Raw genomic sequence first — 11,994 nt, 5'->3', positions numbered from 1 at the left:
CTTTTTATTTTTATTTTTTATTTTTTTTGTATTTATTATTATTATTTTTTTACTATGACATTAAAATAACATATATAATCAAACGTGGAGTCAACTCAGCTATTTGACTATGTAAAATTGTAATTCTGCTCAGCTAATTTCCCCAGAATAACATGGACAGCCAATACATTGTACATTTTCACAAAAAAAATGTGTTTTCTTTAGTCCAAATTCTAAAATGCGCAATTTTAGCTCTATCAAAAATTATTACTCTTGAATTTGCAACTTAATCTTACTTTTTATGTCACACAAATAGCATGTCAACACTAAAATGTAACGTTCCTTTGCAAATAAAATGTAAAAAATACAAAGTGAGAATACAGTGAAAATACGAAATTTGCTTTGCTTTGCTTCTAAATCCTTAAATCTCCTTGCAGTGGCCTTTATACACATGCGTTACATGTCTACAAGTGCCAACTATTTGAGCTTGTCCATCACTCCTTTGCATCTTGTTTAATTTCAAACATATCGACCTGCCAAGCTCCTGACACAGCCGGTTGCCATGTCTGATGTTTTACAGCCTCAAGGTTATTTAAAGGGATGTGCTAACTTTGCCCTTTTCACGTCGCTAATAAATTCACCTATCTTGTCTCGTCTTGATTGGCTAAACGCTATTATCTTGTACATGTGTTTGGCTTGTGTGTTTGAACTCGCTCGCTTGTCTCGGGAGGATTGACGGTTCTGGTCTTGTGTCTCCAGGGGTTGTGCCATGTCGCAGTTTTGTACCATGACGACCAGCGAGAGGAAGTTCCATGCTGCAGCCATCTGTAGAGAGGTGCAAGGGCAGGACGGTAATGTATTTATAACACAAACACATTGCAAAACCTGCGGACATGTGTTGGGACTGTCATTCTTAGCATAGTTTACGGGACAAATGTAGTCACACAGAAAATAAAAAGCGGAAAATTTACAGCAAATATTAAAAAGAAGGAGTATAATAAGCACAATAATTTACTCATTACTGATACATGTATTTATTTTTTTTATATTTTTATTAATGTGTGAACAAATATTACAGCACACTGTCATTTAAAACAACAAATGCATACATACCTTTTTCATTTTTTATATAGCAAGAACTAAAACTTAAAAATAATAATTAAAAAAAATAAATAAAATAAATACATAAATAAAATAATAATAATAATAATAATAATAATAATAATAATAATAATAATAATAATAATAATAATAATAATAATAATAGTTCAAAAATAAGTAAATTAATTAGTCACACAAATCTTGAGTAAATAAATGAATAAGAGCATTACACAATAAATAATAAAAAATACCAAAAATCATAACAAAATAAATATTACTGATACATTTTTCAATAGAACATGTAAAAAAGGAACTGTTAAACTTTTATATAAGTGCTGTAATCAATTACTAAAGGGTAGATGCTGGATCCTTCTATAGAACATTGCTACTACGCAGATGTAGTATCGCCAATATATGACTTTTTCCATTATAACCAAGACTATTGCCACTTAAACCAGATTTAATCCTAATGTAGACTTGCTTTGGTCCAGTTTAAGTCCTAGTTTTGTTACTAATCCAGAGTAATCCAGATTTAGTTGTTGGTTTATACCTTTTTAGTCCCTGTTTTGATGTGCAATGGACTTTATAAAGCATTACAGTTTGAAAAACTCTTAGTACTCCTACCAGAACGCCACAAAAGAGAAGATGTTACCTTCCTGGCAATAAAAATAAAAATAATTATTACTACCACACACTTTTTAATGGTAAAATGGTAAAAGGTCAAATTTTTATATAGCGCTTTTCCACATTTAAGTCACTCAAACCACTTTACATCAAGGAACCACTCACCCATTCACACATCTTGTAAAACAAATCTCCCAATATAATAATTAGTAGCACATAATTTGATATAATTTATAAAACGTATTGAGTTACAGACATTACATGTGCACATATCCACTCAGTACTTTCCATGTCTGATTATAACCGCCGTGTTAATACTATACACTCGCTAAACGTTTGACCACTTGCCGCCGTAGCAGTTGCCGAACATCCCTCCTTTTTTTTTACGACCCGCCTATAAATATCTTACCGAATACTTTTATGCGTAACTTATCCTTTGTCAATGTCCTTTTGAACGCGCTATTTCAGGGGGGCGAGGACAACTGCGCGCCATATTGGATCGGGCTGAGGGTCGCTGACAGCTGAAAGATATTCTGGCAAATCACGCATCTCGCATTGGCAGCGTAAGGCTCGAGATATTTGAACGATCAGCATGCAGTAGCAACCACACGGGGCTAACCACAAAATGAGCTCATGACACTAGTGGATTAGGAGTGGGTTAATTCCTCGTTCATCAAAGTGACAAGAAAACAAAGTCAGCGTTTTCTCCTCCCCCGGCGAAGCATAAGGGCAAGATTTGTGTTCGATAAAGTTTGACAGGGGAATTTAAAGGGAAAAAAACGACTCGGTGGCCATATTATTAGGTACACCTGTTTTAAGGTTCACCCTTGGCTCTTTGGTCTGGTTTTTTAACAGGTTAACGCAAGGTTTAGTCCTAATTTTGACGTCTGACTGCAACCTTTAATAGGCTACTACTATTACTTTGGCAGATCTGTTACATACGGCAAAATATAGACGCATTCATTAAAAAAACTTCATTAAAATAGCTTTTAATGTGCAGGATTTGGTTGCAACACATGTATAAAACTCCAGTGAAACCAATTGTGCAATCTTTGACAATGTACTGAATGTCTCTCCCTGTTCTTCACCCCGTTCCACACTGCCTGCTTACTACTAATAAACTAATAAAGTCTATATACTAGAAATTTACCATAATTAGTGCTGCTACTACTGCCACAACTGCTTAACCAAACCACTTACACCTTTCCTTTACAGTACGTACATTAAAACAAGTACAATACAAATCTTATACAGAATCAGAATCAAGAATCAACACAGCTCACAAACTAGGAACTTTCTTCAGTGATAAAGTGCAACATAAAAACACTGAATAAGTACATTTAAGGGCATGTCTAAAGTTAAAAAACAACAACATCAAAACATCAGTGCAAACATGTCTTATTAAGGTGACCGGTGTTGTAAAGTGTCCAGTTTAGTGCGGATATTCTAAAGCAGGGGCGTCAAACACATTTTCACCGAGGGCCATGTCAGCAAAACGGTCACTCTCAAAGGGCCACTTTTTTTAAATTGTTCATTAACCGTCTCTGTGTTTATTTCTTATTCGAGTTACAAAGATTACATATATGTTTCCATAGATGTAAAAATATGGCTGTATAACTGTATCTCTTGATAAACTCACATTTTAAGACAGTCAAACCTTTTAATTTATCTTGTTGTGGGCCACATAAAATGACGTGGGGGGCCACATTTAGCCCGGGGGCCTTGAGTTTGACACATGTGTTCTAAAGTGTCAATGTGTGAGTTCCCTTTTCAAATCTTCTCGTGTATTTATAAATGTTTTCTGTCTGTTATGTTTAGATTTAGAGATAGACCTGGGGAAGAAGGTTAGCGTGCCCAAAGACATCATGCTGGAGGAGCTGTCCCTGGCGTCAAACCGAGGCTCCAGGCTCTTCAAGATGAGACAGAGACGATCGGAGAAATACACTTTTGAGAGCATCCAGAATACCACCAACATGCAGCTCAATGTAAGTACACAGCATTGAACAATATAGAACAAATATAGACTGTATGAAGGAAGATATAGTCGTACACTTTTTTTGTACACAGCACTTTTTGCCTGGTTATCTTTAAATATATTCCACTGTATTGAAGGTGTGTTTGCGGAACTTTTCAGATTTAGGCTTGATGTTTTTGATTTGCCTGGAAAGTTTCACAGATTTACATCAAATATATCTATCTCCATGGCAAGCAGGCAAGCAGATGATGCCACAGGGCTAAGTTACAGCTCAGATCTCTGGAAAGGCAAGCCCGTTCACAGTAAGAACGAATCTGTTTCAAGGTATTTTGGAGCAGTGCAAACCAATGTCACTGAGTAAGTGCAAAATAGATAAGTTTAATAAGAGACTGTGGAACATTCCAAGCAAAAGCAGTAACGGAGACAAGCAGGTGGCTGATTCTCCACCAGAAAAGTTACGCAGTGCAGCTTTAAGATAATGACTGTCAATACAAAAGTGAATTGTAATAACGATTATAGTAAATAGGTACATTTTAATAGCGCATTTCTATCTTCAAAGCACATACTTATACTCCAGTTACGCACAAACTAGGCGCAAAGCGGGTTAAGTGTCTTGCCCAAGGACACAACAACAGCGTTCATCTGTGGGAGCTGCAATCGCACAACCAATAATGTTTACATCAAGACTGGGATACAAACTGCCAAAGAGTGGACAAACACTATCAACTGAGCTACTGTCGCCCCTGTAGTAGGTTAATTAAAGCAGGAATTCCCATTTTTTCCCCCATTTTTAAGAACATGTTTCTATTTTTATCCCTGTATATTGTAAAAGTCAACACACAGTTTAACAACTTACCTATAGTTTGAAGGTATACCCTTGCTCTAAGGTTAAATGTAACATAGTGATTCCTCTCTCAGGCTATATCCTCAGACGCACATTTCATAAATAACTTTAGTTTGACTGGCACGAAAGTCATCCATCTCCAATCCATCCCCTCAAAAGCCCTTGTACCGCAGTCCACTTCCTGTCTGAACATTTGAGAGGAAGATTAAGCACTTGCTGTATTTATTTGACTCACGCTGTGGGCCCGGGCACGAGTGGAGGGCTGTGTAGTCGTGTTAGCCATAAGTACTTTATTATGAATGTCCCTTTGTGGTCCTAGTTGGACTTGTGCCAAGCCAACAGTTTTCTCTTCCCAGCAGTGCTTATCTTAATCTGACCCAGTAACACATAGGAAGCAAACGATGTATTCCAGCACTTAGTTAAATCAAATCAAGATGGACTAACCAAGTTTCAGAATGAATTATCCTCACTAGTTACAGTGTAGATATCAGTGGGGGTTTCACAGGATGTTCTTCCAGGGCTAAGGAAGATAAAAGGTTTAAGAGGATGTTAATATTATGGATGTATTTTAGATGGAGGGCACCTGGCACCACTGTTTTTGAAAGAAATAGCCAACGCAAAATACTCAGATGTTGAACCGAATCGTTATTAGTTTTGGTTTAGCTCCACAAACTTGCCATATTAATCTTATGGCTTAAATATTTTTAACTGACAGCAATCGTATCTTTGGGGATGATTAATGCCATCAATTTTGATTTTTTTGTTCCCTTTTATAGGTCTAGTAATTACAAAATATCTGCAGATTCTGAGCTGCTGTTTTAAAATTTTAAAGCACATGTGTCAAACTCAAGACCCATGGGCAAAATGTGGCCCTCCACATCGTTTTATGTGGCCCTCGACAGGGCAAATTAAAAGGTATGATGGTCTTAAAATCTCAATTTATCAGAAGATTACACAGTTACACAGCCATATTTTTACATCTAGGCAAATGCATATGCAATAGTTGTAACTTGAATAAGTAATAAATACAGAAACAGTTAATTAACAAGTAAAAAAATTTGTTTATTTTACATTTGGCCCTTTGAGAGCAGCCATTTTTCTAATGTGGCCCTTGGTGAAAATATGTTTGACACCCTTGTTTTAAACACTACCAGTCAAAAGTTGGGACACACCATCTCGTTTAATGTTTCTTTTTCTTTATTTTTGCATTTTTTTACATTCTTCATAAATACATACGTAAGACATCAAACATCATGTAAGTTATATTGAATTTTGTAGTAAAGAAATAACAGTAAATAACCCAATTACAATTTTTTTTCTCATATTCACTATTTATTTCCCTTTTTTTCTTTACTACATAATTCCAATACTCCACACAGTTCTTACATACAGCCTATTCTTGTAACGCAGAGCAGCTTCACGCGCTTGTCTCGCTTTGAAGTCCGCGTCTCATATCTTTGTTTATGGCTCAGGGCTGCAGAGAGCCATTTTGTTTCAAGTGGTCAACATTTCCTGGGGAAGTCCTAAAGTAAATCATCATAAATATCTGACAGTGCGGTGGAACGAGCGCGGGATGCCTCAGCTGCACACACTGTCCCGTCTCCAAACACAATGATTCTAGTGTTAAATACGGCACAATAATGGAGTCTGTGTGCGGTTGTTGTTGGTAAATGCAAATGAAATAAGATTACGCCCCCTCAAGAGCAAGGAATGTAAGGAAAATGTACATAACAGTCTTATAAGGTAACATTTTGAATATTTATGTTTGTAATTTAAATTATATTTGTGTAGAGAGACAAAAACATTTAAATTATGCATGGAAGAAAACAAAATCAACATGTTGGTAGAGTGTTTGTCCATTGATCCGAAGATTGGCGGTTCGAATCCCGCTCTCGACTTAAACATCATTGGTAGAGCGGACGAATCCACTGACCCACAGGTTGGCGGTGCAATTCCACCTCCCACAGATGATTTAAAAATGCGTATGTGAGTGGTTCCTTGACGCAAAGTGCTTTTTGTGCCTTTAAAATAAAAAAAAAATGCTTTATAAAGATGTGACTATTTAATAAACAGAATAATCAAATGTGATAATATTCAGAAAAAAAACATGTGTGAGTGCGCTTTGAAGTTTGTGTACATGCAAAAAGCTTCTCATCTTGTAAAATTAATGAAAAATACTACTACTACTACTACTCACACTCTATTGTTAGATGCATTTATGGTAGTTTTATGCTATGGCACTTTGTTTAGCATTTCATATCGATGTGCTAAATGATCCAGCACCCCATTAACACGCTGCTTTGCTCAGGGCTATTTTAAATTACAGTTCATAGATTATTATTATTATTATTATTACTGCATTTGTTTATGCCATATATTGTGTTCCTTTTAGAGCGCTATCATTTCTCAGACTGTGGATCAGCAGACTTCAGAAGTACAAAGCAGCGAGACCAACTGCATCGAAGACGACTCCATGGCAACAAGAACGGTCCCAAACCCAGACACCATCGCCCCAGGTAGGTACAGTACACACAGTCATGGGACATTGTGTGTGGGATAGTCTGGTCACCGCGCCCTTCCCTAAAGAGATATCATTTATCAGTGACGCATGGGAATCCAAGGAACTCTTTGGTCGATGTTTAGAACAAAATCAAACTTTTTTTTATTTTGACTAACATTGCATTTCTCCGATTGGCGAATTTGCTTGTCAATCGCGCCAATCCACATAGAAAAAGAGTCTTCTGTGGCCAGACGAGCCTTATAGAGTCCACTGAAACTGAAATTGTATTGTTTTTCTTGATGATATTGTTTACTTTTTTCTGGGCTCCATGTTGGTCAATGGCCCAACCTTTCAAGGCACTTCAAGGCACTCAAACCTCTTTACGTCAAGAAACCACTCACCCATTTGCACAAACATTCATACACTGAGGGCAGGTGGGTTCAATGTCTTGCCCAAGGACATAACAACAGCATTCACCTGTGGGAATGAGTGGACAAACACGCACTACCAGCTGACCAACTGTCGCTCCATAACCATTATAAAGCAGTATTTCATCTGAGACCTAATTTTATTTTTACATTTCCCTATTTTGTGTATTTTTTCCCATCTTCACAGAGTTTGATTAAACGTAGTCTGACACTGCGTATATGCCCTCTTCACCACAGCAAATCTGCTTGGCTTAGATAAAAATTCAGTTGTTCCTTATTGTTCTCTCATAAGCTTTGATCATGTACAAACAAACACTGGAATTTGTTGTCTGCGGGCTAGAGATAATGACACATTCGTCTTTACATTTGCCGTACTTTTCATCTTCTCGCTCCCAGCGGTTTAAATCGTCCCCTCCCTCCTTCGCGCAATCAGCCTTGACCATCTTCGTTAAATCAATCGGTTGTTTTTAACCCCAGAGAGGCACTTCCTGTTTGCTGATACCATCGACTTCCTGTCTCGTATCTTTTGGCTAATACAGAAGGCTATGATGGCGACTTGACTTCTTCATAAGGGATGGGGTTATTTCTGGAGACGAGGAGTAACTGTATGTAACTCTGCGCTGTCTGTGATGTCACTACTCGAGGGTGAGGTCAGGCGAGTGTCAAGATGCAAAAAGTCTAAATATACTTTGTCAGATGTATACGAGGGAGTGGTTGTCAAAATATGGTTGAAAACTGCTGATGTAAAAACGATATTCTTATTACATGTTCGTGTTTTTTTATGCCGCTAAAAGCAATAAAGAGTGAGAAGAGAGAGTTGGACTGAGGAAGAACTTGAAGTATTGGAAGAGTATTGGTTCAAAATGTGGCTAGTCAACAAGAACAATTAGCTCTGTGCACAATAATGCTTGGTAACCTCACTGTTAGCGTCACTACTTCCTGTCCAATTGAATAAATGAAAAAATATGCAAACATCAGGCAGTGGACAGGGAGTTGGGGGTGGATGTCACTGACAACATGTTAAACACTACACAAATAAAATGAATACTTCACCAGAGGACACTTGACAGGTGTTTGTGTCTCAATGCTAACGCTAATGCTAATTTTGCAGCATAATAAATGTGAAAACAACACCACAAACTGAAGTTTTCTACATATAAAAATAATTGGGTTGTCTTTAGTTGAAATAATTTGAATTTTAATAAGTTGTTTATTGTATTTTTTTTTATATATTAATAGAAGTGACTGAGCTAGCTAGCGTGTTACTGTGCATAGAGCTTATTGACAAATGAAAGAGACTGTTCTTGTCTGGCCCAAAGGTTACTGACACTTATAAATCTTCAATACCTCCTATAATTCTTAAGTTAAACTCACCAAATTGTAGCAGTAGATAAACTGAACCTTCTGAGATTTTGGCAATATATACGGTTATAATTGTTCATTTACACTTGAACTTATCACTACTTAAACTAGAGGAAGTAAATTATGTCTTTTAAGTGTCCACCATTTTCGCTTTGCCCCTGATTCGCCCGGTCCAACACACTTTGCAGAACATTTGAAGCATTTCCGGCTTATGGCTCTTACTTGATCCTCGATATTACGTTTTAAGTCGTTTATTGTCTGAGGTTTATTCACTAACACCTTTTCTTTAAGATCACCCCACAGAAAGAAATCAGGACTAGTCAGGTCTGTGGAGATCACATACTGTCCCCTGTCTTTGAAAACCACTTATTATTCCTTTAATGGCATTTACGCTCGGGGCGTCTCTGGTATTAAAATGTCGATGGTAAAACACCACTGGGTTTGTGAATTTGACCCATGTGACTCAAAGTACCACTGTACAATGAGGGTTCGTTCCTCGGTGCTGTATTTGCTCAGATTAATGTCAGAAGGGTCGTTCTAAATGCTCTGAAAAAAACAAAATTAAAATATTTAGAAAGAAAAGAGTTAAACCTTTTTTTTTTTACTGTCAGTGACTTTAATTGCCGCAACATAAAACCTCCAATAGCACCTTTAGTTATATCATTACTATTGCGACTCAATTTGCATGAGTGGTCCCCTTATGGCAGCTTTAAAAGTGCACTATGTAACTTTTCCACTTGTCTCCATGGAGATGTTATTGCTTTGCCAGGATTATTCCACAATATAGCATTAAACATACCAGCTCATAAAAGCATGTGTGTGTTTCAAGCAAATTTATAGCAACCACATCTCTTGTAATAAAATAAACGCAAGAGAAGATTGTTTAATGCCATACTGTGGAACATTCTAGAGAAATCAATAACTTTCCACTTAATACAAGTTCTCCAAAAATTACCGCTTGAACGTGTATTTCTACCTATTTTACTTCTGTTTATGCGACTGCTGGTACATTTTAAAATTCCCATTCGCCCGATCAATATTTATGAAAAACAATGGAATTTGATTAGGTTTAGTCACAGATTCTTTCCTAAAACCCACTGCACTTCCCTGTTTGGTCTGAGCCGCTTCCTCCTCGACCGGGGCAGAGCATAAACTCAGGAAGAGGAGGAGGAGGAGGATTGTTCATTGTGAGAGATCGGGACGTGACTCTCTGCTCCGGGGGTCTTATGTAACGCTCGGAGCCTGCGAGGACCCCCGCGGAGCTGAGCTGTATTTGAGTGATAGTACACTGGATCGACCTCTCCCAAACACACACACACACATGACTGCAGATCTGGCAACAAGTGTGAGGAGACATGGCAACCTAATAAACAAGCTGGGAGGATGCCTTTGCTTTGTTTTTATGTGACGTGAAAGTATATTGTCTAGTATTACGAGATTAAGAAAAGCGTGAAAAGATTATCAGGTCACGAGTTTAATTTCGAGGACGACTTTGTAAAAAATAAAGGTCACATTTGATTGATTTTTGTAAATTTAATACAATACATTTTTATTTTCATGTATTTGCAGGTTACAATGGTCCCATGAAAGAGCTCCCTCCTGAGAAGTTCAACAGCACCGCCGTCCCAAAGTCTTACCACTCTCCATGGCACCAGGCCATCATCAGTGACCCTGCTCTGGCTGATACACTCACCACTCACATGCCCGAACCGGACCAGCAGCCCGATAGACCTGTGTACAAGTGTTTTAACAGGTATACATCGTAGTACTATTTTGACATAGTGTGCAGAACTTAGCTTTCTCAGTGTTTTGTTTTTGATGCATGTTTGGGTATTGTTGTATAGTCTTCCATTCGAGTGCTTTGTTTTCTTTGACTTTCTATCTCCGCCCACATACCTGTGCTTGTAGATTATCAAATTGTTCTGAGATAAAACTAAATATTATATGTTTTGAAAAAGTCCTCAAAGTGTTGCCTATAACAGCAGCGAAGAATCAAAATCCTACACTTTTGAGCAGGAGTCTATGGGCCTAAATGTGTTATTAAGTCTTTTAACATACAGTGATGGAAGAAGTACGCAATCTTGTTACTTAAGTAAAAGTACAGATACCAGAACAAAGAAATAAAAGTAAAAATATCATATATCACACTTAAAAGTAAAAGTATTAAAGTACCTGTTTAAAAATGTGCTTAAAGAATAAAAAGTAAATGTATTTCTCGCAGATTTTGAGATCTAATAAAGCTTCAAATGTAGTGATTTTGATAAAGATTTGTGCTGAATTTTGTTCAGTAGAAACAACTAAATTAATATTTTTTTCCAAGCTGTTTAATTTATATATTTTTCTTTGCTCAAATGTGTAAAAAAAAACCCCAAAGAAATAGCCTTTTAAGCAGGTCTCAAACTATAATAAAAAATACATTTACTTTTCATTCCTCTTCCAAATATAAAAATAAGTAGAAAGTACAGATATTTTCTCTCAAAGGTAGTAAAGTAAAAAGTATCCTCTTACTACTTTACTTTACTACTTTTATTTCATTACGTTCCATCACTTGTGTCATAGATCAACCTTAAATACAAAAAAACCCAAAACACGTCATTAACATTAACTTATTGCGAGATAGAGTCAACGCCACGCTCTTGTTTCCTTCAGAGTGGCGACCCCCTTTGGCGGGTTCGGCAGGACGTCCAGCCCGGTGCCCCCCGCCCGGTCGCTCCCAGTGGACGTGGCCCTCCCAGACTTCCCCGAGCTCCAGGCCATGACCTCCGCTGCCTCCGCCGCCGCCGCCACTGCACCCCTCGACAGACCCTCCTTCAACAGAGCCGCATCAGGGTGGGTGTCGTCCAACCAATGCCCCGCCCCCATCATCAACTTAACCCAGCCAGACTTCATCCCCGAATCTGACGAGCTATGAACTTGTGACGACTTGTGAATACAGTTTTTATTCAAACTGGATTATTGTACATAGATGTGCAGATCATCATTACATCTTTGTCAAATAGAGTTGTTATGTTTGTGTTTTGGGGTGTTAACGTGTTTGTTTGTGAATTATAATAGAACACAACATTGAAAACTAAAAAACTTTCATTAATCCATTAGTTAAATTGTAATGGAAAAGATGGTACAAAGAAATACACTACAACAATATGTATTTTTAATGATGATTTTTGATGCATTTCTTGGT

At 37.4% G+C, this 11,994-nt stretch overlaps 1 protein-coding gene across 1 annotated transcript; it reads left to right on the top strand.

Annotated features, from left to right (window-relative positions):
• The first annotated feature begins 738 nt into the window (after positions 1 to 738).
• myoz2a (myozenin 2a) lies at positions 739 to 11,726 on the top strand. The gene is made up of 5 exons (XM_033983751.2): positions 739 to 830; positions 3,523 to 3,689; positions 6,916 to 7,039; positions 10,383 to 10,566; positions 11,463 to 11,726. The coding sequence occupies exons 1-5, from the start codon at positions 749 to 751 to the stop codon at positions 11,722 to 11,724; spliced, it is 819 nt and encodes a 272-aa protein (XP_033839642.1). The 5' UTR covers positions 739 to 748; the 3' UTR covers positions 11,725 to 11,726.
• The last annotated feature ends 268 nt before the right edge of the window (positions 11,727 to 11,994 follow it).

This window comes from Periophthalmus magnuspinnatus, chromosome 18 (genome assembly GCF_009829125.3).
Source record: "Periophthalmus magnuspinnatus isolate fPerMag1 chromosome 18, fPerMag1.2.pri, whole genome shotgun sequence".
Classification (NCBI taxonomy): Eukaryota; Metazoa; Chordata; class Actinopteri; order Gobiiformes; family Gobiidae; genus Periophthalmus; species Periophthalmus magnuspinnatus.
The sequence above is the reverse complement of the archived record's forward strand: the minus strand, read 5'-3'. Positions and strand labels throughout refer to the sequence as shown.